This window comes from Bos indicus, chromosome 27, assembly GCF_029378745.1.
Source record: "Bos indicus isolate NIAB-ARS_2022 breed Sahiwal x Tharparkar chromosome 27, NIAB-ARS_B.indTharparkar_mat_pri_1.0, whole genome shotgun sequence".
Lineage (NCBI taxonomy): Eukaryota > Metazoa > Chordata > Mammalia > Artiodactyla > Bovidae > Bos > Bos indicus.
The window spans coordinates 19,656,614-19,683,497 of record NC_091786.1 but is presented as its reverse complement, the minus strand read 5'-3'; the positions used below and the strand labels follow the sequence as shown (position 1 = coordinate 19,683,497).

Here is a 26,884-nt window from a genome sequence, read left to right as displayed (position 1 = left end):
TTTTATCATAAATGGGCATTGAATTTTGTCAAAAGCTTTTTCTGCATCTATTGAGATGATCATTTGGTTTTTATTTAGTTTGTTAATATGATTATCACATTAATTTGCATTCATTGAAGAATCCTTGAATCCCTGGGATAAATCCCACTTGATCCTAGTGTATGATCCTTTTAATGTGTTTTTGGATTTGGTTTGCAAGTATTTTGTTGAGGATTTTTATGTCTTTGTTCATCAGTAATACCAGCCTGTATTTTTCCTTTTTTGTTATATCTTTGTCTGGTTTTGGTACCAGGGTGATGGTGGCCTCATAGAATGAGCTGCCTCTCCTAGCTTTTATATGTTGGAGTTCCCCCAGGCACTTTTTTGTCTGTCCTCCTGCTCCTCCTGGGTGGTCTCGACCATAGCCACACGCTGCTGCACATTTGTGTACATTCGCTCCCGGGGGAATGGATGTGGCCTGGATCGCCAGCTTCGTGTACCCAACTGTCTCTCTGACACCTGCACTGAGGTGCCTCACGGGCCCTTTCCTGAGCTCTGGGCCTTCCTCCCAGGCCTGGTTCTTCAGTTGCCCTCATCCCAGTGATGGCGCTGCAGTTCCGCGGTGCAGGAACCGAAAACACTCCCAGCTCCTCCCAGTCATTTTGACTCATTCCATCAAAGCCCTTGAATTCTGCTGTCCATCCTACTGCAAAAAGAGTTCAACTATCATCACTTCTTCCTTGGTCTAACATGAGTACCTTTCCAACTGGTCTCTTCCATGCCCACACTTTCTCCATCTTCCACCCAGTAACTGATTATTGGTCCAGTTAAAACCATTCTGTGGGCTAAATGAACCACTGAACCAATGAACCTCTGAACTAACGAACTTTTCCTAGAACCAAAGTCAAAATCTTCCACGTAGCTTGAATGGTCTTGCAGGCTGGCCTCTGCCCTCCCGAGGGTTCCCCTCTACTCCCCTCGGGGCCTGTATGCTGGCCCCTCCCTTTTTCCCTGAAGGCCTTCAGGTTTTAGTCCAAACATCCGCAGCACTCTGGGCCTCTCCTTCGGTTCTTCCCACAGCTCAGGTTCTAAACCCACCACACAGTGGCCTGTTGAGGGTGCACCTCCTCTGCTGGAATGGAGGTCCCAGGGCTTGGAGACCATGTCTGGCTGGTTCCCTGCCTTAGCCTCCTCTCCCAGCATGTTCCTGGATCCATGCTGCCCTCAAAATTACTCGAGTGGACTGAGCCTGATGAAGAACGTTGTCTCTGCAATGCCGTGAAGGCAAGATCCTGCACGCTCTTCCTGCAAACGTTTCTCCTGTTGGTGGATTCTGACTCGCTCCTCTTCCTCCTGAGGCTGCTGAGCCATATGCCTGTCTGTCTGTCTTCCCCTGTCGGTGGTCCTCCCTCCAGACTGCCTTGTCTACCTTCCCCCACCTTGTTGTGCTCTCAAACCCCTTCTTCTCTCTCCACCTTTTCACTCATACGAGCACCTCGCAGATCTTCTGGGCTTGTCTCATTACAAGTGGAATATCTGGGGGTCTCTGGATGTCCACCCCATTCTGGACCACCAAGGTAGACAGAGAAGAGGTGTCATAAAGCCCCAAGTAGTGGACAGAGCAGGTCGGATGCTAGTTGGGCAGCTGAAGAAAGGCAGGGTGTCCCATATCTGCCCAGAGAAGAGAACACGTCTGTCGGTTTGTGTCTGCCACCCTTGCCCATGGATGGCATCTCACATCGCTGTCCTCTGCTCACTTCCAGTTCCCAGGGGCCCTCCGTCAACGACCATCTTGGCATCCTCGAACAAGGTGAAGGGCGGGGATGATGTGAGCGTCCTCTGCACAGTCCTGGGGGAGCCAGACGTGGAGGTGGAATTCAGGTGGACCTACCCAGGGCAGAAGGTGAGCGTGGCCCGGCCTCGGCCAGCTGCTCTAGTGTCTAGTTCCCTGTTCACCCCCAGTCAGTGAGGAGGACGGTCACTTAAGACGCATGAGAGACGTGTGGAGCCCTGCTAGGGCCAGAACTTGCTGGTTTGCTGCTAAAATGTTTCAATTATGTTTATATTGGGTTGCCCAAAATGTTCATTCAGGTTTTTTCCTGTTATAGAAAAACCCAAAGGAACTTTTTGGCCAAGCCAATAAATGGCTTTTTTTTAAAGAACAGGAAAAAGTGACTGAGTTCCATTAGGTAATTTAGTCAATGTACCCTCTTTTCTTCGTGAACCCGAAGGAAGGGGACAAGGGCATGAACAGGAAAGGAGGGGGCCTCCTTTCTTCAACCCCAACCTCAATTTGCAATCTTAACTTTGGGTTAGTTGGAGGCCAATCTACCTTCCTTCTGGAGTCCTTCAGCCTTTGCCATGTAAAAGTTGGTCCCCGGGGCAGAGAACTCTGAGCAGACACCCACCAGGTCAGCATGTAAACCCAGGCCTTGGAAAAGGTGCCATGAGGCCGAGGTTATCTTAAAATAGACTTGCCATAAACGCAGCTCCAGCACATGCAGCCACGGGCCTCGTCTGCTCACTAAAATAGACAGCCTCGCTACCAACATGGAACGATCCCCTTGTTGCCAGAAAAGATCTGGATCTGGCATCCTAAGATGTACTTGGCAGCCAATACGCTTCTGGTCGAAGGGCTGTGATTGGTGGAAAATAACTCTCCCTGGAGAATAGTGCTTTCCCAGTGCTAGGTACTTGTATCTAAAGTGTTGTCCCATTTAGAAAACATTAATAGCTTGCATGAGAGGTTTTTTGGTTTCTTTACATTGCTAATTATTAGCAGAAAGGGTATTAATTCAGTAATACTGTAAATATTACAATTGTGTTAAACTAATTCAGAAGACACTAGTTATCACTGAAGTTGGAGGAAGCATCTCAGAAGTGACCATCTCACTTTCTAGAAATAGGGAGTGAAGTCACCTCGGGTATAATATTATCCATCCCGGGCACAGCTTTCCGCCCACTGCAGTCCTAGGGCACATTGGACTAATCGTGTCTCCCTCCCCCAAATCTGAACAGTTGCGAGCTCATATTCATTTACAAGGTGAGTGCTTCGGGCTTCTTAGTTCTGCGAATAAGAACCACTGTACCAAGGGGTGAACGTGAGCAGTGTCAACAGCAGAGCGGTGGAAAAATTTATCTGTATCTTTATGCCTAATACCAGCCCCACATTCTTGAAGTTCCAAAAGAGTAAAATTTATATTAAGTAGAAACTTGAAGAAAAGGGCAGGAAGAGAGAGCCAAACAGCATAATGAAATTCAAGGCCCTGCTTGGAAAAAAAATGCAGCCTAGACTGACTAGGCAGTGTCAGAGCTCCCATGAGCTGCGCATACCAAATAGTCCTGTAGGAGCATGTCTTTTACGCTTTGAAAGGGATACTCAGCAGTGTCAGATGAATGGGAGCTGGTGAGAGCAGCGTGTGGTTTGTGCTCCAGTCCCCGTGGGTGTTGTTCAACAGGATGAAAGGCCCGTGACGATTCAGGACTCCTGGCGGCTGATCCACAGAGGACTTGGGCACACCACAAGGATCTCCCAGAGTGTCCTGAGCATCGAAGACTTTGAGACCATTGACGCAGGTTATTACATTTGCACCGCTCAGAATCTCCAAGGACAGACCACAGTAGCCACCACTGTGGAGTCTTCCTGACTTGGAAGATGAAGTATAAATGAACTGACGGAAAGCCCACTGGTGTCCACAGCCAGCTCCGAGGTTCTTTGTCTTTGCCAGGGCCAAACCCCAGGCCCTGCCTTGTGAGTCAGACCCAGACCTCCAAACTAAAAGGAAGTCATCGGTCTAATTATAGAAGTGTTAACTCTACTAGCAGAAAGCATGTATTCTGACTGCTGACCTACGTATATGCATTTCTAGGGTTTCTACTCAGAAGGCATATATGTAAACAACTTTATATAATCATTTTCTATTAAAGGAGCAAGTTTTTGTAAAAAGTAAAAAAAAAAATGGGCTAAGTGCTCGTTGTTTAAGTCGGTTTGAAGTACATCCAGAAGCACTCATTGGCAGCAATGTGTGAGTCAATACCTAATATTCCCTTTGGTATCATAACCATGCTATGAGAGAATCTAAAAATGTAGTGATTTTATATATATAGTTCAACTATACATGAGCTATTGTATGATATGAAGTATAAAAAAATATTATCTAAACTTTTTTTTTTAAACTGCTGCACTCAGAATTACTAGTTCTAGATTCGACATTTAAAAAGAACAACAGCATTTTTTTTTAAAGATTATTTATGTAGGTTGTCCTGGGTCTTCGTTGCTGCACGTGGGCCTTCTCTAGTTGTCGGGAGCAGGGGCTGTTGTTCGTTGCACTGCACTGACTTCTCGTTGCAGTGGTTTCTCTCTCTCACTGCGGAGCACAGGCTCTAGGCGCGTGGGCTTCAGTACTTGCAGCTCACAAGCTCTAGAGCACTGGCCCAGCAGTTGTGCACAGGCTTAGTTGCTCTGCGGCATGTGGGATCTTCCCCAAACAGGTATCGAAACAGTGTCCCTTGCATTGCAAGGTGGATTCTTAACTACTGGACCATCAAGGAAGCCCAGCATGTGTTTTTAAATGTTTAACTTTCAATATAAAATAGATGCACAGGTTGAAGACGATTCCACTTGTTTTAGGCTTATTTTTACCACCTTCAAAATATGTAGACTGTAGCTGTTCCAATTTTCTTATGTTATACAGCAGAAATTATTGTTAAGACCAGTAAAAGTTTATTATTTCTCAAATACCCATAGCTTGGAATTTAGAAAATCTTGAGGTCTAGCTCTGGGAGCTACATTTCAGCTCATGTCCAATTTTGTGGTTGCAGTGGAAATTCCTAGGAAACTATGGTTCAAACTAGATAACACTTTGGAGAGTGAACTATGTCAGAGGATGCAACCCTTATATTGAATATTCCAGCATTATTTATTTGATTAAAATCAAATACTTTCCATCACTCCAAACTGAGCACAACTATGGTTGTTTCCACACTCGTATTTTTATGATGTGCCAACATTTTGCATCCTAAGTGGTAACATTTGTTTTCAAGATAATGTTAAAGTTCTGTTTTGTTTCCTCTCTCATCGTCTCCTATTCTCTGAAGACGTTTTATATTAACTGTGTCAGAACGATTACCAGAACCTAAATGGCATGGAGGACACAGGGAACAGCATGAGATTTACAACATGCAGGGAATGGATGGCAAACCCCACTTTGGCTAATGACGTTGAGGACAGCTTGGAAAGTGAGCAGAGAGAGATTCCAGGAGGTGGCAGTGAACCTGCGTTCCCATTTATCAGAAATGAACATGAAAGGTTACGTACATAGTCAAGTGTCAGAGATAAAAGACTGTAGACACAATCACTAGTAAAACAAACAGTGCATCATGAATATCAGTCCACTTTGTCAGTTCAGTTGCTCAGTTGTGTCTGACTCTGTGCGACCCCATGGACTGAAGCACGCCAGGCTTCCCTATCACCAACTCCCAGAGCTTGCTCAGACTCATGTCCATTGAGTCGGTGATGCCATCCAACCATCTCATCCTCTGCCATCCCCTGCTCCTCCTGCCTTCAATCTTTCCCAGCATCAGGGTCTTTTCCAGTGAGTCAGTTCTTCGGTTCAGGTGGCCAAAGTACTGGAGCTTCAGCTTCAGCACCAGTCCTTCCAAAGAATATTCAGGACCGATTTCCTTTAGGATTGACTGGTTGGATTTCCTTGCAGTCCAAGGGACTTTCAAGAGTCTTCTCCAACACCAAATTTCAAAAGCATCAATTCTTTGGCACTCAGCTTTCTTTATAGTCCAACTCTCACATCCATACATCTACTACTAGAAAAACCATAGCCTTGACTAGACGGACCTTTGTAGGCAAAGTAATGGCTCTGCTTTTGAATACGCTATCTAGGTTGGGGCTAGCTTTCCTTCCAAGGAGCAAGCATCTTTTAATTTCACGGTTGCAGTCACCATCTGAAGTGATTTTGGAGCCCCCAAAATAAAGTCACTGTTTCCCCATCTATTTGCCATGAAGTAATGGGACCAGATGCCATGATCTTTTTGAATGTTGAGTTTTAAGCCAACTTTTTCACTCTCCTCTTTCATGTTCGTCAAGAGGCTCATTAGTTCCTCTTTGCTTTCTGCCATAAGAGTGGTGTCATCTGCATACCTGAGGTTATTGATATTTCTCCTGGCAATCTTGATTCCAGCTTGTGCTTCCTCCAGCTTGGCATTTCTCATGATGTACTCTGCATATAAGTTAAATAAGCACGGTGACAATATACAGCCTTGACATACTCCTTTCCCGATTTGGAACCAGTCTGTTGTTTGATGTCCACTTCTAACTGTTGCTTCTTGACCTGCATACAGATTTCTTAGGAGGCAGGTAAGGTAGTCAGGTATTCCCATCTCTTGAAGAATTTTCCATAGTTTGTTGTGATCCACAAAGTTGAAGGCTTTAGTGTAGTCAATGAAGCAGAAGTAGATGTTTTTCTGGAATTCTCTTCCTTTTTCTATGATCCACCAGATGTTGGCAATTTGATCTCTGGTTCCTGTGCTTTTTCTAAGTCCAGCTTGAACATCTGCCAATTCTCAGTTCACGTACTGTTGAAGCCTGGCTTGGAGAAATTTGAGCACTGCTTTGTAGTGTGTGTGTAAGTGACAACTCAAAGATCCGCCTCTAGTGGCCTGAACCTGTTCTTACTATAGGGGTTATTTGTAAAGCCACTGAATGTCAGCTACGCTGATTAGTAAATACTGATAGCACAAGCTTGACACATGCAGAGAGAGAGAGAAAAAAGCCACAGTTTTTCCTTCTACTTCCCCCAACATATTAGAACTGGGGGAGGTAATAAGTGATGTTTTGAAAAGAGACTGAATGCAACTTGGAGATGAGCTGGACAGGCCACATTTTCCTCTCACCGGCTGGCCATTCTGCTGTCTTTCCCAGGACGGGAGGATTCTTCAAAGGTATGTGAAAATTTAGCATTGTCTCCGCAGCCTGCTCTATTAGCAAGGTGCTCCTAGTCATCCATAAGCACCGAATCCTGTCTTTCCCAGTTCTGTCAGCTATTGACCCTTTTTCGTTCTTTAATCTCTCTGGGATGTCCCCAAATTTGTACTTTTGGAACCAGGCCCTGGTTTATTTGGAAAAGTGGTCAGTACCTTGAAGATGAGCTGGCTTTGGCAAAGCATATTCCCTGTCCTAGAGAAAAGCAGGAAGGAGGTGGAAGGTTTGCTTTTGTGGCTCTGGATGGGGGAGAGAGGGGCGGGGGGATGGGGATGGGAGAGAAGAAGCCAGTTGAAATCACTGAGAATAGCTCAGATCAAGCTAAAAATAAGGCAGAGAGCAATCCATGGGTACTGCTCTTTCTTTATACAGATTTTTTTCTTTCTTTTCTTTTTATGCAAAATTAGGGTTCTGTGTTTGCTCATAGCCTGAAAAAAATGAATTGTAGTATTTCACGTTCACATGGGTAAGTTAAAAAAAAATCTAGCTAGTTTCAACTGACACAGCTGAACACTGAAAGGCTGCTTATCAAGTTACTCAAAGGGATGCAGAGAAGGCACAGGCCCGGGCAAATCAGAGCTGTTGCTGCAGCCCCTCTTCCCCGCCAGGGCAGAGGGCTGAGCTGGCCGGTAGTAAAGAATCCTAACTCCAGCAACTATTGCTCTTCCTTCCATGGCTTCTGCAGAGATGTCTACACTGACAACTGCTTGACGAACACGTCTCCAGAGATGCTCAACTCAACACACACCAAGGGAGGCAGCGCCCAACACACGACACTCGGGTCCATCCGCTCCATCCACACAGCCCCAGTCAGACCAAAAGAAAAATCACGAGGAGGTGTCTGTGGTGAAGGTTATATAAATTACAAAGGTTATATAAGGTTACAAAGGTTATATAAATCTTTATCTTAACAGGCCCCTGAGAGTTTTCCCCTTTACCCATAGGTGAAAAAGGCAATGACCAAGGTTTCTCCCGTTCTGTAAGTGCTTTGTGCGACAGTGTCCGTGTAGATCCGTTCCCATAGCATCTTTGGACCGGGTTGGACGCCTTCCTCCGAGTCCGGTCTCACGTGGGAGGAGCCGGTTCGGGCCGTGGCTTCCCACTTCTAGGGCGGGTGGTGCGCGGTTGCGGGCAGGGTCAGTCCTGCAGAGATGCCTTCAGTCTGTCTCTGGTTCCCAGGGAGGTCATCTGGGTGAGAGATGCTGGGGCTGGGGAAGGAGCCGGAGTTCCGAGGTGACTGGAAGGGGGCGGCGGGGGACGTGGGGGACCTCTTGGGGCTGCACAGGTTCCCGTTGTGGAGCTTCCAGAGCAGCTCCTCGTTCTCCATGGAGAGGCGCTTGTTGACCTTGGACTCCTTCTCCAGCGACTCCTGCAGGACCGCCTGCTCCGTGGAAAGTTGCCTGGCAGACAGAAAGGAGCCAGAAATCATGTGAGTCTTGTTTTTTTTTTTTAAGAGTCTGAAAAAAAATTCTTACTGGTTTAAATTTGAGAGCCCCCAGATGATCTCTGGAATGAAAGCAATTGCTGTACACAGGCTGGGCTGGCAGAGGAACAGGAAGTGTGAGCTGGAGCCAAAGGAAAAGCTATACGTTGAGGCAATTTCATAGCAGACCTAGTAACGCACCCACAGGCAGGCTGTGTGTCTTAGGACCCTCGTAGGTGGTAGGGGCGTGGTGGGGAGGGGGGCTGTTTCTTGCTTGGGGTTTGTTTGCTGTTGTGATGATCCTTCTCTGAGGGCATTCTCCACTTCCATCAGCCAGGTTTCCCTGGGAAGGGAAGGCATGCCCGCTGAGGACTCAGACTTTTGTCCAGGCCCCTTGGGTAAGCGAAGGCGCCACAGGCTGCAGTCATTTCCCAGGCAGAAATCAGAACCTCTTTAACCACTCGCTTCAGTCCAGGGGGGACAGGAGTGGGCCGGGCTAAGAAAGGAACACTCAGTGTTCACGTGTGAGGCAGGGAGGGGCTCGGGGCAAACAGGACAGTGGCATGTTACCTCGAGATTGCCATGTGCTTGTCCATCCGAGCTTTCAGTTCTTCATTCTCCTGCTGGAATCGCTTCAGTCTGTCCACCAGCGCTGTGTTACTGTCCACCTTGGCATAAATGAGAGTGTCAACATTCATACGTTAAAAACTACATAAGGCCCCTTATTCCTTGAGGTACCTTCCTGATATCAGTGTAGGCTACAGAGATTTAATTTAGGAAAGTTTTTAATTCTTTTCAAGGTTAACAGTATTTTTATTTAAAAAATTTATTATTGGACTATAATTGCTTTACACTGTTGTATTAGTGTCTGCTGTACAACGAAGTCAATCAGCTGTATGTATAGAGATATCCCCTCCCCCTGGATCCCCCATCCCACTCCTCTAGGTCATCGCAGAGCACTGAGCTGAGCTCCCTGTGCTATATAAAGCAGCTTCCCACCAGCTGTTTTACACACGATAACATATATAGGTCAATGGCTACTCTTAATTCAGCAAAGCTGAATGGTATGTTGAACATCTCTACACTGATGCACTGCAAGGAAGAACCTACTGCAGCAAAACAGAGCACACGGGTATTACTTTTCAAATGTGTGCCAGGGCATGTGAACACACACACACACACCCAGGGGCTACTGATTTGCTCAAGGTCACGCTGCTTTAGAATTCCCAAGAATTGGTGCCCTGCCCTTGGAGGCTGTGCCTCTTTCAGTTTCACGGTGATAAAGAAAACTGCAGCCTGGCAGCCAACGTTTATCAGAGACACTACAGCTTCTTATGGTCAATTTGGGAAGAAAAAAAAAAAATCCCACACTTGATGAAAACTCAGTTCGTGGCAGTGTTTAACATGACCTTAATCATGGTTTCCTGCTGGCTCGCCAGCATGTCCCTCTGAGTGGCTACTCAGTGCAATCCCCAGAGCTCTGTGGAGCCTCAAAACAAAGAAATGCATGACAAAAGGCACCCTTCCTTAGCTAAACTAAAGACATGTTTGTTTTCCTTGAAAGTTTAGCCTGGGAAGGACAATAGGCAAGCAAACTGATCTGCCAGATTAAAGGAGAAAAGCCCAGAAGACACTGAATCAGCTAATGATGAAGAGCTGAATACACTCCTGCTCAGTTTCTGAAGGTAAGATTTCATTACCCTCTTGGAGGAGACATCACAGCTCTGTCCAACTTCGTGCTAAGTCCTTGTCACTGGTGCCTGTGACTAAGCTGTCTTTTTTTTTTTTTTTAATTGGAGTATAATTGCTTTACAATGTTGTTAACTTCTGCTGTACAGCAGTGTGAATCAGCTCTCTGTATACGTATATCCCCTCCCTCCTGAGCCTTCCTCTGATCTCCAGCTCTCTGGGTCATCGCTGGGCACCACACTGAGCTCCCTGTGCCATGCAGCTTTGCCATGAGTGATCTGTTTCACACACGGTAGTGTACGTATGGCAATGCTACTCTCTCAGTTCGTCCTCCCCTCCCCTCCTGTGTCCACAGGTCAATTCTCTACGTCTGTATCTCTATTCCTGCCCTGCAGGTAAGTTCATTACCATTTTTCTAGATTCTGCATATATGCATTAATACATGATCTTTGTTTTTCTCTTTCTGACCTACTTCACTCTGTGTGACAGACTCTAGGTCCATCCACATCTCTACAAATGACCCAGTTTCATTCCTTTGTATGGTTGAGGTACTATTCCATTGTATATATGTACCACATCTTCTTTATCCATTCTTCTGTTGATGGATATTTAGGTTGCTGTTGTAAATAGTGCTGCAATGAGCCCTGGGGTACATGTCTTTTTGCATTGTGACTTTTTCAGGGTATATGCCCAGGAGTGGGATTGCGAGGTCATATAGCAGTTTTAGTTTTTTAAGGAACCTCCATACTGTTCTCCATAGTGACTGTATCAATTTACATTCCCACCACCAACATCTATTATCCAGAAAAAACTTAGGACAAGCCAACCAGGTGAAATATCACCAAAATGTGACTAACATGTAAAATAGAGGGAGCCTTGGAATTTCTAGGAAGTATAAAGGAATACAAGATAAAAACACAAGGTGGGAAAATCTGGAATTAAATACTGGGGAGTGATTGGCCTTAAAATAGTATCTCTTCCAATTCCTCATTTTACTGGAGCAGAAACTAGCCCTGGAAACCAGTTCTCAGAGCTAATGATCAGCAGGGATAGTTTTTTTGTTTTAATGGAGAAAGCCTCTTTGCTTTCTAAGTGTCTAATTTTTGACAAAGGCCTGGAGGTTACAAATAAATAAGGTAACAGTGGGCTTATCTGTCATCATATCAACCCCTCCTTCTGCATATACAGCATGCCAAGCTGACCGATACTTCCTGGGTATGGCAAGGGACAGAAATCCTTGTGGATCAACGAAAATTAAGACGGATGAGTAATTTTACAGCAGAGTCTGATCTTACTGCACATGAGGGCTTGAAAAGTTCTGATGTGGCAGCATAGGGACAACCAGCTATTAACAGGATTATCTGAGTCAGTGCTGGCGGCCACACTGGCAAGCAGGAGACCGGATGGAACAGGGAGGCCTATCCCTCTGGTGGAAGCTGGTATATACCAGGTTGGGGCCATTAGAGACCATGAGCTCCTTCTTTCCTTTACAAAAGCAAACTTTCCTGGTAATTCAAAGCATCCATGTATCCACATGGGGGTTAGCTCTTACCTCCCATGAAAGGTAATAGTCTCTAGAAGAAAACCAAACAGCAAAACAAACAAACAAAACAATGAGTAATGAGTGCCTTCCATGCTCCCTATTGTCCAGGGCTGGTTTGGGTTTGACTGAGGCACCTACTCAACACTGAGTCACCTACAGTTAGGGGGAGAAGGGACAACCTCCCACAAAGCCCTGGATTCCCCACACGCTGACGTCAGCTGTCTGTCCTGGAGGCCACAAAATAAACTTTATTCCTGTTTTTCATAGTGCTGGCTACTTATCCAACCAGGTTAATTTTATAAATGTGCAATTCTTTTATCACAGTCTAATTCCCATGAAGCAAGATGGAGAATTGAGATATTTAGCAAGATTGAATTGCTCTGAGGGGATTAAGGACCCAACTGATTTGAGCATAAGAAAGCTCTTGAGCTGGTGGTATATTAAATAACCACTTTTACATTATTTAAACATTGTTTTTATGCAGGTGGCTATCCCCAGACCACGGATATGAATGACCTTTGCTGTTATTTTTCTAAACACTGACTGCTCCGTTTGCATGTTCCTTGGGCGGGGGGTACAAAAAACTGTTGCAGAAGGCAGCCATGAATAAGCCTTAAGCTAACATAGAAAAGAAAATGTAACCTCTTTTACCTTTCCTATGTTTCCAAACATCTCTAGACACGAAGACAACCCCATAGATCTAGCTCAGAGGCCTCAGGTGTTACCCCGCTCCGTGAGGCTCTGCACTAAACTTACCAGTTTCTCCATCTTCATTAACTTCACATCCTGTTGGTGCAGCTTCTCATTCTTGATCTCTAGCACGGCTTTCAGGCTTTCTAACTCTTGCTCCAGATACATGATCTGAGGGTTTTTCTGGAAAAGATACAGCAGGATATGGCTCTGATTGATCAATTGAACACAACTGCATGGTTCATGTTCTTCATACAAAGACATCTTTGATTAGATTTAGAAATTAAACAAGTGGCAAGAGACATTGGCCTTCTTTTACAGGTTCAAAGAAAGAGCTAAAAAGAAGGGTTAAGATAAGCTGGCTTCCATCTCAAAGTCGTTGGTCTTAAAAACGATATAATGCATTCCACATTTGAAAACATTCTCACTCACCCATCAGTAACTTAATATGTTAAAAACATATTGGTAGCATCAAATATTTTATGGAAGTAAGAGGAAAGCCGTACCTTACAATACAAAACAGAATTCTGGCTGCAGAGTATGTTTGGAGGGAGAATAGGGAACGATTGTTCGCTCAATGATTGAGGGGGAATACGCGGGCAGTGTGCTTATAGGGCTCTCTGGCAAACAACGGAAATGGCTATCACATCCTGAGTCTTTCGGATGTTTGCCATGATAGGCATGTGTTGACCTGGCTTTCCTTCTAGGGCAGAATAATGCCCCATCAGTGAGTGACATCCTAGCACCTACATGGCATAGGATACATGCACTGTGAAAATTCTATCCAGGATAAATCCTACGTAAGGGAAGAACAGCTTGTGAGAGTACACCACCAGGGTGGATTCCCTGACTCCTTGCCCCTAAGTATGGAAATTCAGGTGAACCTTGAATACAAGGTAATCTACGACACAAGTTAACAGGGCACAGTCCTTTGATCAGATGGTAAATGAGGGAATTCCTCAGACAAGCAGTCAGTGGTGATGGTTGTCAATCATCAGAACTTTCCTTCTGGACAGTAGTTAATGCTCTGGGGCAACCCTTAGGGGGAATCAGGGAAGATGCCCGTGGGGACCGCTTCACAGAGCTCACTGAGGGACCCCAAAAAAGCCGGGAGGATGCAGAGAAGTAAGGATACAAGTTGGAAGAGAAAGTTAAGTTTACCAGAGAAATCCATGTTTCTCCAAAAGTGAGGATTAGCCATACAGTGAAATATTATTCAGCCAGAAAAAGGAATGAAATGTCTGTACCTGTTACACTATGCATGAACACTGAAAACAAAAGCTGAGGGAAAGAGGCCAGACACAGAAAGCCACATGCAGCGTGATTCCATTTCAGTGAAATGTCCAGAGTAGGCACATGCACAGAGACGGAAAGGGGACTGGTGAGCCTGGAGGGCCGAGGAGTTTGGGTTTGTTTTTTTTTTTTTTTTTTTTTGGGGGGGGGGGGCATTGGGGAAGGATGAGTTAATAGCTACAGGGTTTCTTTGGTGGGGGTGATAAAAATGGAATTAGATCCTGGTGACCAAGGCACAACTTGTGAACTGCTGATCTTTTTTTTTTTTTTTTTTTTTAAAGAATGACTATTGTGGTATAGAAATTATATCCCAATATAGCAAGTTAATTTTTTTTAAAAGTGAAGTCTTCACATAAAGAACTCTGACCCTAATTGAGACTTTTCCTATCTTCCTGAAGGTATTAGCATAGATCACTAGCAATATATTGGATTTCATCTGTTATGCCAGTTTTTAGAATTAAAAAAAAAAAGACCCACTAGTAACCAAAGAAGCCACTGTATACAGTTGAAAAAGCATACTGCAGGCTATGAAAAAGACTCCAAACCCATACTATTTCTCTAGCTGCTGAATACTTAATTGACTCTAAGACAGTTGAACAGAAGGGAAATTCAATAGTGATAGGAGAGCATACATGACTTACTAAATTTGCTTTCTCTCTTGATATTCTTTTCTGCTCTTCTGATTTCAACTTTTCATTTAAAGTGTCATTTTCACTCTTCAGATCACTGATTTGTTTCTGAAACAATGAAATGTGGAACATGAGTAAACAAGCCGGCACCAGAAACGTGGCAGATGTGTGCACAGAAACATACCGAAACCACACAAGCCTCAAGGTTGATGACCAGGTGTGCGTGTGTTAGAGACTGAGATTACCTACCTCTAGTGATTCCTGCTTCTCGTAAAGCAGATCCTCGAGGGATTTCTTTTCCATTTCATGGCTTTTCTTGATTTCTGAAAGAAGTGATTTTTGAGTCAATACCACCCTATGAGATCACTGCATTCTACATTCATTAAAGCAGGGGATATGCAAGTTGACTATGAGGCACTGTACTTATGTTACTTTACATTTGTATGGTACTTTTGTATAAATCAAGCTACTTGGTCTCAAATTAGCCTGTGAGGTGAGTAGGGCAGCTAATTCCCATTTTATGGATGAGAACATAGAAGCTCAGAGAGGCCAGAAGACCTCAGGGAACGTAGAGCATGCCTTCAGATTCCCGGGCTGAGTCTCTGTGCTCTGTTCTAGTTGCTCTTTATGAACCAGACAGAAGCCTCAAAGTAAACCCATCTCCAACAGAAAGCAAGAAAACCAGTGTTCACTAACATCTACCCTGGGTCAGTCACTCCACATGTTCTCATCGCTGACCTCATACAACACATCTGTTTTTCTGGTGAGAAGGCCCTGACAAAGCTCGCAGGGCCAGTTCCCACCACATGTCCAGATGTTTCTCTGTAGATGCAACAGGTTCAGGGCAAGAGCTTTAGCTACATGGGCACTTATGTTCTGTTAAAAAAAAAAATGGCTTCTTATTCTTTTCTTTTTTTTTTCAGTTTTGATAATTTCTTTTTATAAAATTTATTTATTTTATTTGGAAGCTAATTACTTTACAATATTGTAGTGGTTTCGCCATACATTGACATGAATCAGCCATGGGTGTACATGTGTTCCCCATCCTGAACCGCCCCCCCCACCTCCCTCCCCATCCCATCCCTCTGGGTCATCCCAGTGCACCAGCCCTGAGCACCCTGTCTCATGCATCAAACCTGGACTGGCGATCTGTTTCACATATGATAATATACATGTTTCAGTGCTATTCTCTCAGATCATCCCACCCTTGCCCTCTCCCACAAAGTCCAAAAGACTGTTCTATACATCTGTGTCTCTTTTGCTGTCTCACATGTAGGGTCATTGTTACCATCTTTCTAAATTCCACATATATGCATTAGTATACTGTATTGGTATTTTTCTTTCTGGCTTACTTCACTCTGTATAATAGGCTCCAGTTTCATCCACCTCATTAGAACTGATTCAAATGTATTCTTTTTAATGGCTGCGTAATACTCCATTGTGTATATGTACCACAGCTTTCTTATCCATTCATCTGCCGATGGACATCTAGGTTGCCTCCATGTCCTGGCTATTATAAACAGTGCTGTGATGAACACTGGTGTACACGTGTCTCTTTCAATTCTGGTTTCCTCGGTGTGTATTCTTTTCCTTTTACTTCGCCTCTTCTAATCATGATGAAATAAATGATTTTTTTATCCAGCAAGTGCCATCTACTTTTCCCAACAGTCCAGTGTACAGAAGTGCCTGGTGTGGGCCCTTCACTGCGGGCAGGGTGTAAACTCACAGATCCTTCCTAGGATCTGAAGTGGTCAAGCACAGCTACTACCAAAAAAGCCATAAAGTTCCTTAAAAGTTCACTCTCTTTCCTAAAAGACTGGCATTTATTAAAAACAAAACAAAACTCTTATCTGCCTCCTTAGGGGAAAGGGCATGTGCCACTCCCAATAAACAATGCAAAAAGAAACCAAGAAACCCTCCAAAACCGAACACCACGGGGCATTCTCTGGAGGGGAAGTTATGAATCATTTCTGTGTGGAAACACACCACGCTGTTCCATGAGCTCTTATTCTATTTTAATAGAGAAAAAGCATTCTTGCCTGAAAGGGAGTTTTCATAGGCCTTCTTTAGCAATTCTATTTTCTCCGAGTGGCTTGCTTCAATTTTCAACTTAGAGGTTTCGTGGGTAGCATTTAAGTTGTCAAACTGTAAGAAAAAACCAAAACAATAGTTTTACCAATAAAATCAAGTCCTAAGGTGAATGAATAATAGGCGGCAACATTAGGAGATGTGACACATTAGCTTGCATTCAAGTCTAAAGGGCTACCAGGCACATGTAAAGCTGAAATGAAAACTTGATTTTAAAAGGGAGCAAGGAAATTAAAGAGAGGTTTAGGATGTACTATGAAGTGAAAAACACAAGTTACTAAACAAGAAAAGAAGAAATGCAAACCAATGTTTTAGCAGTACCAGAATGCTTACAAAGGGATTATTTCTATGTAGTAGGATAAAGGGATGTTTTATTTTATTTTTTTAAATATATCTGGAAAAAACCCTCCAAAAACATTAATTTGAAAAGATATATGCACCCAGTGTTCATAGCAGCAGTTCAAACATTCATCATATTTATAAATGCCAAGACATGAGAGCAACCAAAATGTGCATCAACAGATGAATAGATCAAGAAAATGTGGGGTGTGTGTATTATATGTATGTATGTATATGTACATCTGTGTGTGTATATATATACATACGAACAATGCAATACCACGGAAGCATTAAAAAAAGAATGAAATTTTTCATTTGCAGCAACATGAATGGCCTTGGAAGGTATGTTATGCTAAGTGAAATAAAGACAAATACTATATAATGTCACTTATATGTGGAATCTAAAAATTACAGTAAACTAGGGACTTTAACAAAAAAGAAATAGACTCACAGATATGGAAAACAAACTAGTGGTAACCAGTGCGGAGAGGGAAGGGAGAGGTAATATAGGAGCAGGGGAATAAGAGGTACAAACTGTTAGGTATAAGATAAGCTACAAGGATATATTATACAACATGGGGAATGCAGTCACTACTTCATAATAACTATAAACACAGTTATAATCTTTAAAAATTGTGAATCCCAATCTTCCAGTTCATCCACCCTCCTTCCCCCACCCCTCTTGGTAACTATGTTTGTCGTTTACTTCTGTGACTCTTCTGTATAGCCAGGATTTTATAATAACTGTAACAGGAGTATGGACTTCCTTATAGCTCTTTGGTAAAGAATCTGCCTGCGATACAGGAGATCTGGGTTCGAGCCCTGGGTCAGGAGGATCGTATGGAGAAGGCAATGGCCATCCACTGCAGTATTCTTGCCTGGAGAATCCAACGGATAGAGGAGCCTGGCGGGCCACAGTCCATGGGGTCGCAAAAAGTCAGACACGATTGAGCGACTAACACTACTATAACTGGAGTACAACCTTTAAAAATTATGAATCACTATAGGAGATCAGCCCTGGGATTTCTTTGGAAGGAATGATGCTAAAGCTGAAACTGCAGTACTTCGGCCACCTCATGCGAAGAGTTGACTCATTGGAAAAGACTCTGATGCTGGGAGGGATTGGGGGCAGGAGGAGAAGGGGACGACAGAGGATGAGATGGCTGGATGGCATCACTGACTCAATGGACGTGAGTCTTGGTGAACTTCGGGAGTTGGTGATGGACAGGGAGGCCTGGCGTGCTGTGATTCATGGGGTCGCAAAGAGTCGGACAAGACTGAGCGACTGATCTGATCTGATATTGTAATTCTGTAACTTATATAGTGGCTTCCCTGGTGGCTCAGTCAGTAAAGAGTCTGCCCACAATGCAGGAGACCTAGGTTTGATCCCTGGGTTGTTGGGAAGATCCCCTGGAGAAGAAAATGGCAACCCACTCCAGTATTATTGCCTGCAGAATCCCATGGATGAGCCTGGTGGCCTACATGTCCATGGGGTCACTCATGACTAAGTGACTAACTTTCACTTTCAACCTTTAAAAATTGTGAATCACTATATTGTAATTCTGTAACTTATATAATCTTATACAGCTATATTTCAATTAAAAAAAATTTTAAAGGGTTGTTTAAATTCTATCTTTTTTCTTTCAATCTTTCACTCAACATACATACATTGCTTTGATCATAAAAATTTACTTTAAAAATTGTTTCATTTATTTAAATCATAATGAAATTCATCAAGGGACATCCAACAAAGAGAAGGTCATCACAGGAAGACCCTCATCAGACAACAGTTAGAATTCAAATTAACAGCAATGGCCAAGCACACGCTCAGGTTCGAAAAGTACAAACCTGCTCCTGCAATTGAGTTTTGTATTTCTCTGCTTCTTCTATGTAGATGTTCTGAAGCTTTTCACATTCCCCGGTGTAAAATTCTTTAAGCCGATTCTCCAGCTCTGTTAGATCAGTCTGGTGCTGCTGGTTTAGCTTCTGGACAAATCCTTCATAAGCTATTTGCAACTCATTCCTGGCTTTTTCTAACTTCTCACAGGTGGTTGAAACGGTGACTGAAAAGAGATGGAAAAAGGAAAGGGAAGATGACACTCAGCCTGCTAAACGGCCTACATTCGTAACATTCACACACAGCTGTGATGACTCGGAAAGCAGTACTCAATTCTCGGGACCAGATTCTCAACCATAACAGTGCAGAAGTGAAGGGTAAAGTGAAGGGAAGGCGAGGAAATGGTCTCTGGCAGCAAAAGGCCAACTGTCTATCAAGCAGTAAGAGAAGTCCTTGGGCAGAGCCAGGTTCCCAAGTGAAGAGCACCCTTACGTGTGGTGACCAATCAGTGCACGGGCCTCAAGGAGAAGAGGCTCTGATTGGCTGAGGTGTCTAAGGCCAGCCCCTAGGGGAGGCAGCTGAGACAGAGAAGAAACAGAGACGGTAAGACCACAAAGAAGAAACAGACTTTAAGTTTGTATCTGATTGGAGCCAATTTAGACTCATTATGAAAAATAAAAGATTATATGGAACACAAATCATCAGAACATAAAAACCTTAGAGAAAACACATTGAAAAGCTACACTACAATGTGAATAAATTGAAAGGTTAACATTTTAAACAGGCAAAGTAATTTGATAAATGTAATTTAAAATCAGGTCATTCTAACCTTTCACTACCACTACCCAGAACAGAATTATTAACAGTACCTTGCAGAACTTGCACATGAATAAATAGCCACACATGCTATAATAAATCCTGAAAGAAATGGGAGAAAACACTTGCAAACAAAGCAACTAATAAGGGGTTAATCTCCAAAATACAGAAATAGCTCATGCAGTTCAATATCAAGTGAACCCAATCAAAACATAGGCAGAAGAGTCAAATAGACATTTCTCCAAAGAAAACATACAGATGGCCAACACACACATGAAAAGATGCTCAACATCACTAATTATTCAGTTCAGTTCAGTCGCTCAGTTGTGTCTGACTCTTTGTGACCCCATGGACTGCAGCACACCAGGCCTCCTTGTCCATCACCAACTCCTAGAGCTTACTCAAACTCATGTCCATTGAGTGGGTGATGCCACCCAACCATCTCATCCTCTGTCGTCCCCTTCTCCTCCTGCCCTCAATCTTTCCCAGCATCAGGGTCTTTTCAAATGAGTCAGCTCTTTGCATCAGGTGGCCAAAGTATTGGAGTTTCAGCTTCAACATCAGTCCTTCCAGTGAACACCCAGGACTGATTTCCTTTAGGATGGACTGGTTGGATCTCCTTGCAGTCCAAGGGACTCTCAAGAGTCTTCTCCAACACCACAGTTCAAAAGCATCAATTTTTCGGCACTCAGCTTTCTTCCTAGTCCAACTCTCACATCCATACATGACTACTGGAAAAACCATAGCTTTGACTAGATGGACCTTTGTTGGAAAAGTAATGTCTCTGCTTTTTAATCTGCTGTCTAGGTTGGTCATAGCTTTTCTTACAAGGAGCAAGCATCTTTTAATTTCATGGCTGCAGTCACCATCTGCAGTGATTTTGGAGCCCCCCAAAATAAAGTCTCTCACTCTTTCCATTGTTTCTCCATCTATTTGCCATGAAGCGATGGGAATGGGACCAGATGCCATGATCTTAGTTTTCCATGAGGTATCACCTCACACCAGTCAGAATGGCCATCATCAAAAAAATCTGCAGACAGTAAATGCTAGAGAGGGTGTGGAGAAAAGGGAACCTCCTACACTGTTGATGAGAATGTAAAATGGTACAACCACCATACAGAACTGTATGGATATTTCTTAAAAAAACAAACAAAAAACAAAAAAACAAAAAAAAACCCTAAAAATATTACTACCATATGACCCAGAATATACCCAGGGAAAACCATAATTCAAAAAGATACACACAGCCCAGTGTTCACTGCAGCACTATTTACAGTATCCACACACAGAAGCAGCCTAAGTATCCTCTGACAGAGGAGTGGATAAAGAAGCTGTGGTATATATATAGAATGGAATATTACTCAGCAGTTAAAAAGAACAAAACCATTTGCAGCAACCTGGATGGACCTAGACATTGTCATACTGAGGGAAGCCAGACACAGAAAGACAAACATCATGTAATATCACTTATATGTGGATCTACAAAAAAACGGGAGGGGTACAAATATTTACAAACTAGAAGCAGAGTCATAGATATAGAAAACAAATTTTTGGTTACTTGGAGGAAAGGAGATACATTTGGAGATTGGGATTAACACATATACACTACCATATATCAAACAGGTAACTAGTCATCTCTACTCCAATAAAAAGTTTAAAAAATCATTTCACGGGAAGTTTGGACTTTTCCAGCCTTCCTTTCCCTACTAGATACGGGGAAAGATGTGCTACCGTACCCTTAAGGAGGAAGTACATTCTTCACATCCCAGAGTGTCCACAGACTCTTACAAAACAGGTACTGATAAGTCTGTTATAAAGTAACCCTTACCTCTATTTTGGTAAGGAATATGTATTTCTGGAGTAGTGGAAGGAAAAATATTATTTCATGGAGAAAAGGAGGTTTACATCAATGATTATTCTACCTAAGTAAAGGGAAATTGGCTGGCTCCTGGGATGAATTTTGGACAATCATGTAGACTTGTTTTCTTGGGAATATGCCACATGGCAGTAGAAATTCCAGCCCTTGTCCCACATCAGTATTCCTCCAGAGGTAAAATAAGTCATGCTGAAATAATGACAAGCATGTGTGCGTTCTCAGTCCCGTCTGACCCTTTGCGACCCCATGGTCTGTAGCTCACCAGGTTCCTCTGTCCCTGGAATTTTCCAGGCAAGAATAGTGGAGTGGGTTGTCATTTCCTCCTCCTGGGAATCTTCCTGACTCAGAGATCACACCCATGTCTCTTGCATCTTCTGCATTGACAGGTGGGTTCTTTACCACTGGGCCACTAGGGAACCTTTCAATGACAGGCATACTGTCTGCTAAAGAGAACCCTAAAAATTCAAGTAAGCCCACAAATATTTACTGAAGGGGAAAGGAAACAGGAATAGCAAAAACAAAGTGAGAACTACTAACGATATTAAGGGTGAAAACTATTCCACATGAGCAATGATGAGGCTGCACAGTGCCCCTCGGGAGCTAGAACATTGGCGAGGCAGAAAAGTTGGAGAGAAGAGTCAAAAAGGTAGATGGAGATCAGACTATATAGACCATTGACATCACTGATAATCACGCCTTGGGACTAAATTTGGGAAGTGGTTTTTTTCTTTAAAAGAATTTACGAAAAGATAATGGTCATGCTAATTGCTACAGAACGCCCTTCTCAGATCGCTAATTATCAAAGGACAAAGAAGTGATTCAGGGAGACAAATGTGAGCCAAAGAACTAAAAGCTGAGTTGGCCAAAAAGCTCATTTGGGTTTTTGGTAAGATCTTATGGAAAAACCAACACAGACTTGTTGGCCAATCCAATAGTCATTTCTGCTGCCTTTCCAAAATCATACAAATCAAATTATAGGGCCACAAGCCTCCTTGTGTGAATTCCAGGTTCTTCACATGAAAGTAGGAAACAGAAACCTAAACTGCAAGCTGTCAACAAAGGCATCAAGAATAGCTTTTCTAGCAGAACTCTTGATTTTACACCTTTTGACTTAATTCCCTTGGGATTTCACGTATCAGCAAAATACAAAAGAAAACAAAACAAAAATTCTAGCTCATCTGAATGCTTGTATCTGAGATAAAATGTCTATGTGGACCAAAAACTAGAAGAGCTTCTGTGGGGAAGTTAGCAGTAACACCTGCTGGATTTCAACACATCTGCTTGTCATCAGATGACTGTCAGTCTGTTTAACTTAAAAATAAAATAGATGGAAATCTTCTCACATTGGTGGCTGAACAGGGTGTTTCCTCTTTAAAAAAAAAAAAAGCTTAAATAGTGTTTAATTTTGTTGGCCTCTGTGGGTGAGGTGAAAGAGGACAGGAGGGAAGGAAGGGGAAAGTGGAAGAAAGCCCCCGGGGGAGCGGGGCTGCGGGGCAGGCCGGGCCCCAGGTGACGTCAGCCTGCAGCTGTGGGGAGCAGCTGGTTCATAAAGCCATCTCTCACATGAAGGGCTCTGTGTTGAGTGAACTGGCCGGGGCTCCTGGGGAAGCATTTACTTGGCATAAAGACTCATGGGATACTTCTTTTCTGAAGGACACGCATGTCAACACTGCATCAAGAGTTCTCGCGACCCCTCTACCACCGCACACTCGTGGGGGGAGTGGGGGTCTCCAGCTTCCGTCCTGTACTTCTCCCTGTACTTACTACAGGTTAGGAGCGATTCCTAGGCCACCTGGGCTCTCACTCCTGTAAGAGCCTGTCCCTTCCCTGCTCATTCTCCAGGATTCCTTTCATGGTAAGTCAATCACCCAACACAGTCAAAGCAAACATAAATCTCTCAGAATCTGGACTAAGCAAGGAGTTTTTGCACAGGTTTAGGCGATACTGTTTTCATGGAGTTACTGCACAGACAGAAAATCCATGCAGTGCAAAGTGGTCCTTCTGTCCTTCCTGGTGGCTCAGATGGTAAAGAATCTGCCTGCAATGCAGGAGACCCGGGTTTGATCCCTGGCTCTGGAAGATCCCATGGAGAAGGGAACAGTAACCCACTGTAGTATTCTTGTCTAGAGAATTCCATGGACACAGAAGCCTGGTGGGTTATAGTCCATGGGGTCACAGAGTCAGACATAACTGAGTGACTAACACTTTGGCCTCGCTGTTATAATTATTCTGTTAGGCGAGTTTTAAAAGCATGTGTGTGATGAAGGGCACCAACGAGACCACTGCCTGTAGAGAAATCGTGCACATGCTGGTAAAATGAGAAAGCCCTGCGGCAATCTACTCATTAAAACGAGAAACAAATTCTTCAGCATCAAGAAACAAAGAAAGAAACTGACTCACTTACAAGATGGGCCCTAGAACACGTCGCCACATTACAAGCTGGAAGTTGACATTTTCAACCTGAGATGAACCAGGCCAGCGAAGAACCCAAGGCCAATGACAGGACAGAAAAAACAGAGAGACACTCCCCTGACAGTTTAACACATGGAAAACTATTTCAGAAATGGTGAAAAGCTTGAAATCTTCCCTTTTAAGTTATCTGGATGCCATCTAGAAAAGGCACGATGCCAGAAATACCTTTGACAACAGAGCTGGTTTCATCACGGTCCTTTAGCCCTTTACCCCGAGGGGTGAAGTCCAGCTGTCACCTAATTGGTCCTGGAGGCCTTATCTAAGAGGAAGAGGTCAGGCCTGTATTATTTCCATCTCATGGAGGCCAATTGCCCTTTGGTGACTGATGAATGTACTGTTTACAGAGAAAAACATTACACAACCATGGCTCTAAATTGTTAGTATTCTTTGGAAATGATACAGAGGTTTTCTTAGTTTTTGTATCCGAGCAGCAGGCTTCATCTTGAGACAACTGGAAATATTTTAATTCTCAGGAACACAAATAAGATGTCTTAATTGACAACAGTAAAATACTTATCTGACCCATACCGCTTAGCTCCTGTGTGATTTGCGCAAAACACTTAAGCCTTCTAAGCCTGAATTTCCTTATTTTTAAGATGGAGATAATATGCCTGTGTTCCCTGCACAATTAAATAAAATATACATGGGAGCACCTGGCCAGGTGCCTAACTACAGTAAGCATGCCACAAATGTTACTGTTACTAGCATTGCAGAAGTCCACCAATTCAAATGGGCTTGAAGAGTCCTCAAAGACAGACACTCTTGAGGGGTATTGGACAGACTGTGATAGTTACAAAGTAGCATTGCTTGTCTAGTATTCAAAGAAGACAGACAGAAACACACACCCCCCACACCCCCCGGATAGGGTGTGCACCCACTTCAGAAGTTCTATGCCATAGAATTTCCCCAACTTTTAGGTAATTTTATCTAAATTGGGCATAAAATATGAAAGAGAAAAAGGGGAAAGAAAACTGGGGCGGAGGTAGGGTCACTCTGAAGATCACACAGTTTTATGATGCCCTGTAGATACCGTGACAGAAAGAACAAACAGGAAAGCGAGATGACGTCACCCTCTGGCCGTGGGCCCGCACCTTCTCTAGATGCTTCCAGCAGGCCTGCTGTGGCTGCTGCCCCTTCCCTGAGCTGAGTTCCTCTCTCTGCTCCACCCAGCAGGGACAGGAGATGCTTGGTCCAGCCTTTCCTGCCTCCTCCAGGTCTCTCTCTGGCCACCTCATCTGTTAGATCGATACAAAAGGTACAAACAGTACCAAGAGTTCCTGTATACCCCTCACCTCACTTCCCCAGATGTTCAGTTCAGTTCAGTTGCTCAGTCGTGTCTGACTCTTTGCAACCCCATGAATCACAGCACGCCAGGCCTCCCTGTCCATCACCAACTCCCGGAGTTCATTCAGAATCACGTCCATCGAGTCAGTGATGCAATCCAGCCATCTCATCCTCTGTCGTCCCCTTCTCCTCCTGCCCCCAATCTCTCCCATCATCAGAGTCTTTTCCAATGAGTCAACTCTTCGCATGAGGTGGCCAAAGTACTGCAGTTTCAGCTTCAGCATCATTCCTTCCAAAGAAATCTCAGGGCTGATCTCCTTCAGAATGGACTGGTTGGATCTCCTTGCAGTCCAAAGGTCTCTCAAGAGTCTTCTCCAACACCACAGTTCAAAAGCATCAATTCTTCGGTGCTCAGCCTTCTTCACAGTCCAACTCTCACATCCATACATGACCACAGGAAAAACCACAGCCTTGACTAGACGGACCTTTGTTGGCCAAGTAATGTCTCTGCTTTTGAATATGCTATCTAGGTTGGTCGTAACTTTCCTTCCAAGGAGTAAGCGTCTTTTAATTTCATGGCTGCAGTCACCATCTGCAGTGATTTTGGAGCCCCCCAAAATAAAGTCTGACACTGTTTCCACTGTTTCCCCATCTATTTCCCATGAAGTGATGGGACCGGATGCCATGATCTTCATTTTCTGAATGTTGAGCTTTAAGCCAACTTTTCCACTCTACACTTTCACTTTCATCAAGAGGCTCTTTAGTTCCTCTTCACTTTCTGCCATAAGGGTGGTGTCATCTGCATATCTGAGGTTATTGATATTTCTCCCAGCAGTCTTGATTCCAGCTTGTGTTTCTTCCAGTCCAGCGTTTCTCATGATGTACTCTGCATATAGGTTAAATAAGCAGGGTGACAATATACAGCCTTGATGTACTCCTTTTCCTATTTGGAACCAGTCTGTTGTTCCATGTCCAGTTCTAACTGTTGCTTCCTGACCTGCATACAGATTTATCAAAAGGCAGGTCAGGTGGTCTGGTATTCCCATCTCTTTCAGAATTTTCCACAGTTTCTTGTGATCCACACAGTCAAAGGCTTTGGCATAGTCAATAAAGCAGAAATAGATGTTTTTCTGGAACTCTCTTGCTTTTTCCATGATCCAGCGGATGTTGGCAATTTGATCTCTGGTTCCTCTGCCTTTTCTAAAACCAGCTTGAACATCTGGAAGTTCATGGTTCATGTATTGCTGAAGCCTGGCTTGGAGAATTTTGAGCATTACTTTACTAGCCTGTGAGATAAGTGCAATTGGGCGGTAGTTTGAGCATTCTTTGGCATTGCCTGTCTTTAGGATTGGAATGAAAACTGACCTTTTCCAGTCCTGTGGCCACTGCTGAGTTTTCCAAATTTGCTGGCATATTGAGTGTAGCACTTTCACAGCATCATCTTTCAGGATTTGAAATAGCTCAACTGGAATTCCATCACCTCCACTAGCTTTGTTCGTAGTGATGCTTTCTAAGGCCCACTTGACTTCACAATCCAGGATGTCTGGCTCTAGATGAGTGATTACACCATCGTGATTATCTGGGTCATGAAAATCTTTTCTGTACAGTTCTTCTGTGTATTCTTGCCCCCTCTTAATATCTTCTGCTTCTGTTAGGTCCATACCATTTCTGTCCTTTATCGAGCCCATCTTTGCATGAAATGTTCCCTTGGTATCTCTCATTTTCTTGAAGAGATCTCTAGTCTTTCCCATTCTGTTGTTTTCCTCTATTTCTTTGCATTGATCGCTGAGGAAGGCCTTCTTATCTCTTCTTGCTATTCTTTGGAACTCTGCATTCGGATGCTTATATCTTTCCTTTTCTCCTTTGCTTTTGCTTCTCTTCTTTTCACAGCTATTTGTAAGGCCTCCCCAGACAGCCATTTTGCTTTTTTGC

The 26,884-nt window shown here is 43.7% G+C and overlaps 2 protein-coding genes across 10 annotated transcripts in view; one reads left to right on the top strand and one right to left on the bottom strand.

Moving 5' to 3' along the window:
- PDGFRL (platelet derived growth factor receptor like) overlaps nucleotides 1–5,967 on the top strand; it is a 75,628-nt gene extending 69,661 nt beyond the window's left edge. The window contains exons 5-6 of the mRNA XM_019953588.2: nucleotides 1,743–1,882; nucleotides 3,438–5,967. Coding sequence (XP_019809147.2) covers nucleotides 1,743–1,882; nucleotides 3,438–3,626 — 329 coding nt within the window. The 3' untranslated portion in view covers nucleotides 3,627–5,967. The remainder of the gene's footprint in view (nucleotides 1–1,742; nucleotides 1,883–3,437) is intronic.
- A 1,846-nt stretch (nucleotides 5,968–7,813) lies between these two features.
- The window catches only part of MTUS1 (microtubule associated scaffold protein 1), a 187,219-nt gene continuing 168,148 nt past the window's right edge, over nucleotides 7,814–26,884 (bottom strand). For 7 of the 9 annotated variants that reach the window (XM_070781593.1, XM_019953410.2, XM_019953409.2 and 4 more), the window contains 7 exons: nucleotides 18,516–18,730; nucleotides 16,280–16,385; nucleotides 14,490–14,563; nucleotides 14,253–14,348; nucleotides 12,385–12,501; nucleotides 8,967–9,064; nucleotides 7,814–8,373 (listed from right to left, as the gene is read on the bottom strand). In XM_070781593.1, coding sequence (XP_070637694.1) covers nucleotides 8,079–8,373; nucleotides 8,967–9,064; nucleotides 12,385–12,501; nucleotides 14,253–14,348; nucleotides 14,490–14,563; nucleotides 16,280–16,385; nucleotides 18,516–18,730 — 1,001 coding nt within the window. In that variant the 3' untranslated portion in view covers nucleotides 7,814–8,078. The remainder of the gene's footprint in view (nucleotides 8,374–8,966; nucleotides 9,065–12,384; nucleotides 12,502–14,252; nucleotides 14,349–14,489; nucleotides 14,564–16,279; nucleotides 16,386–18,515; nucleotides 18,731–26,884) is intronic. The other 2 variants (XM_070781596.1, XM_070781595.1) reach the window with 1 other exon arrangement.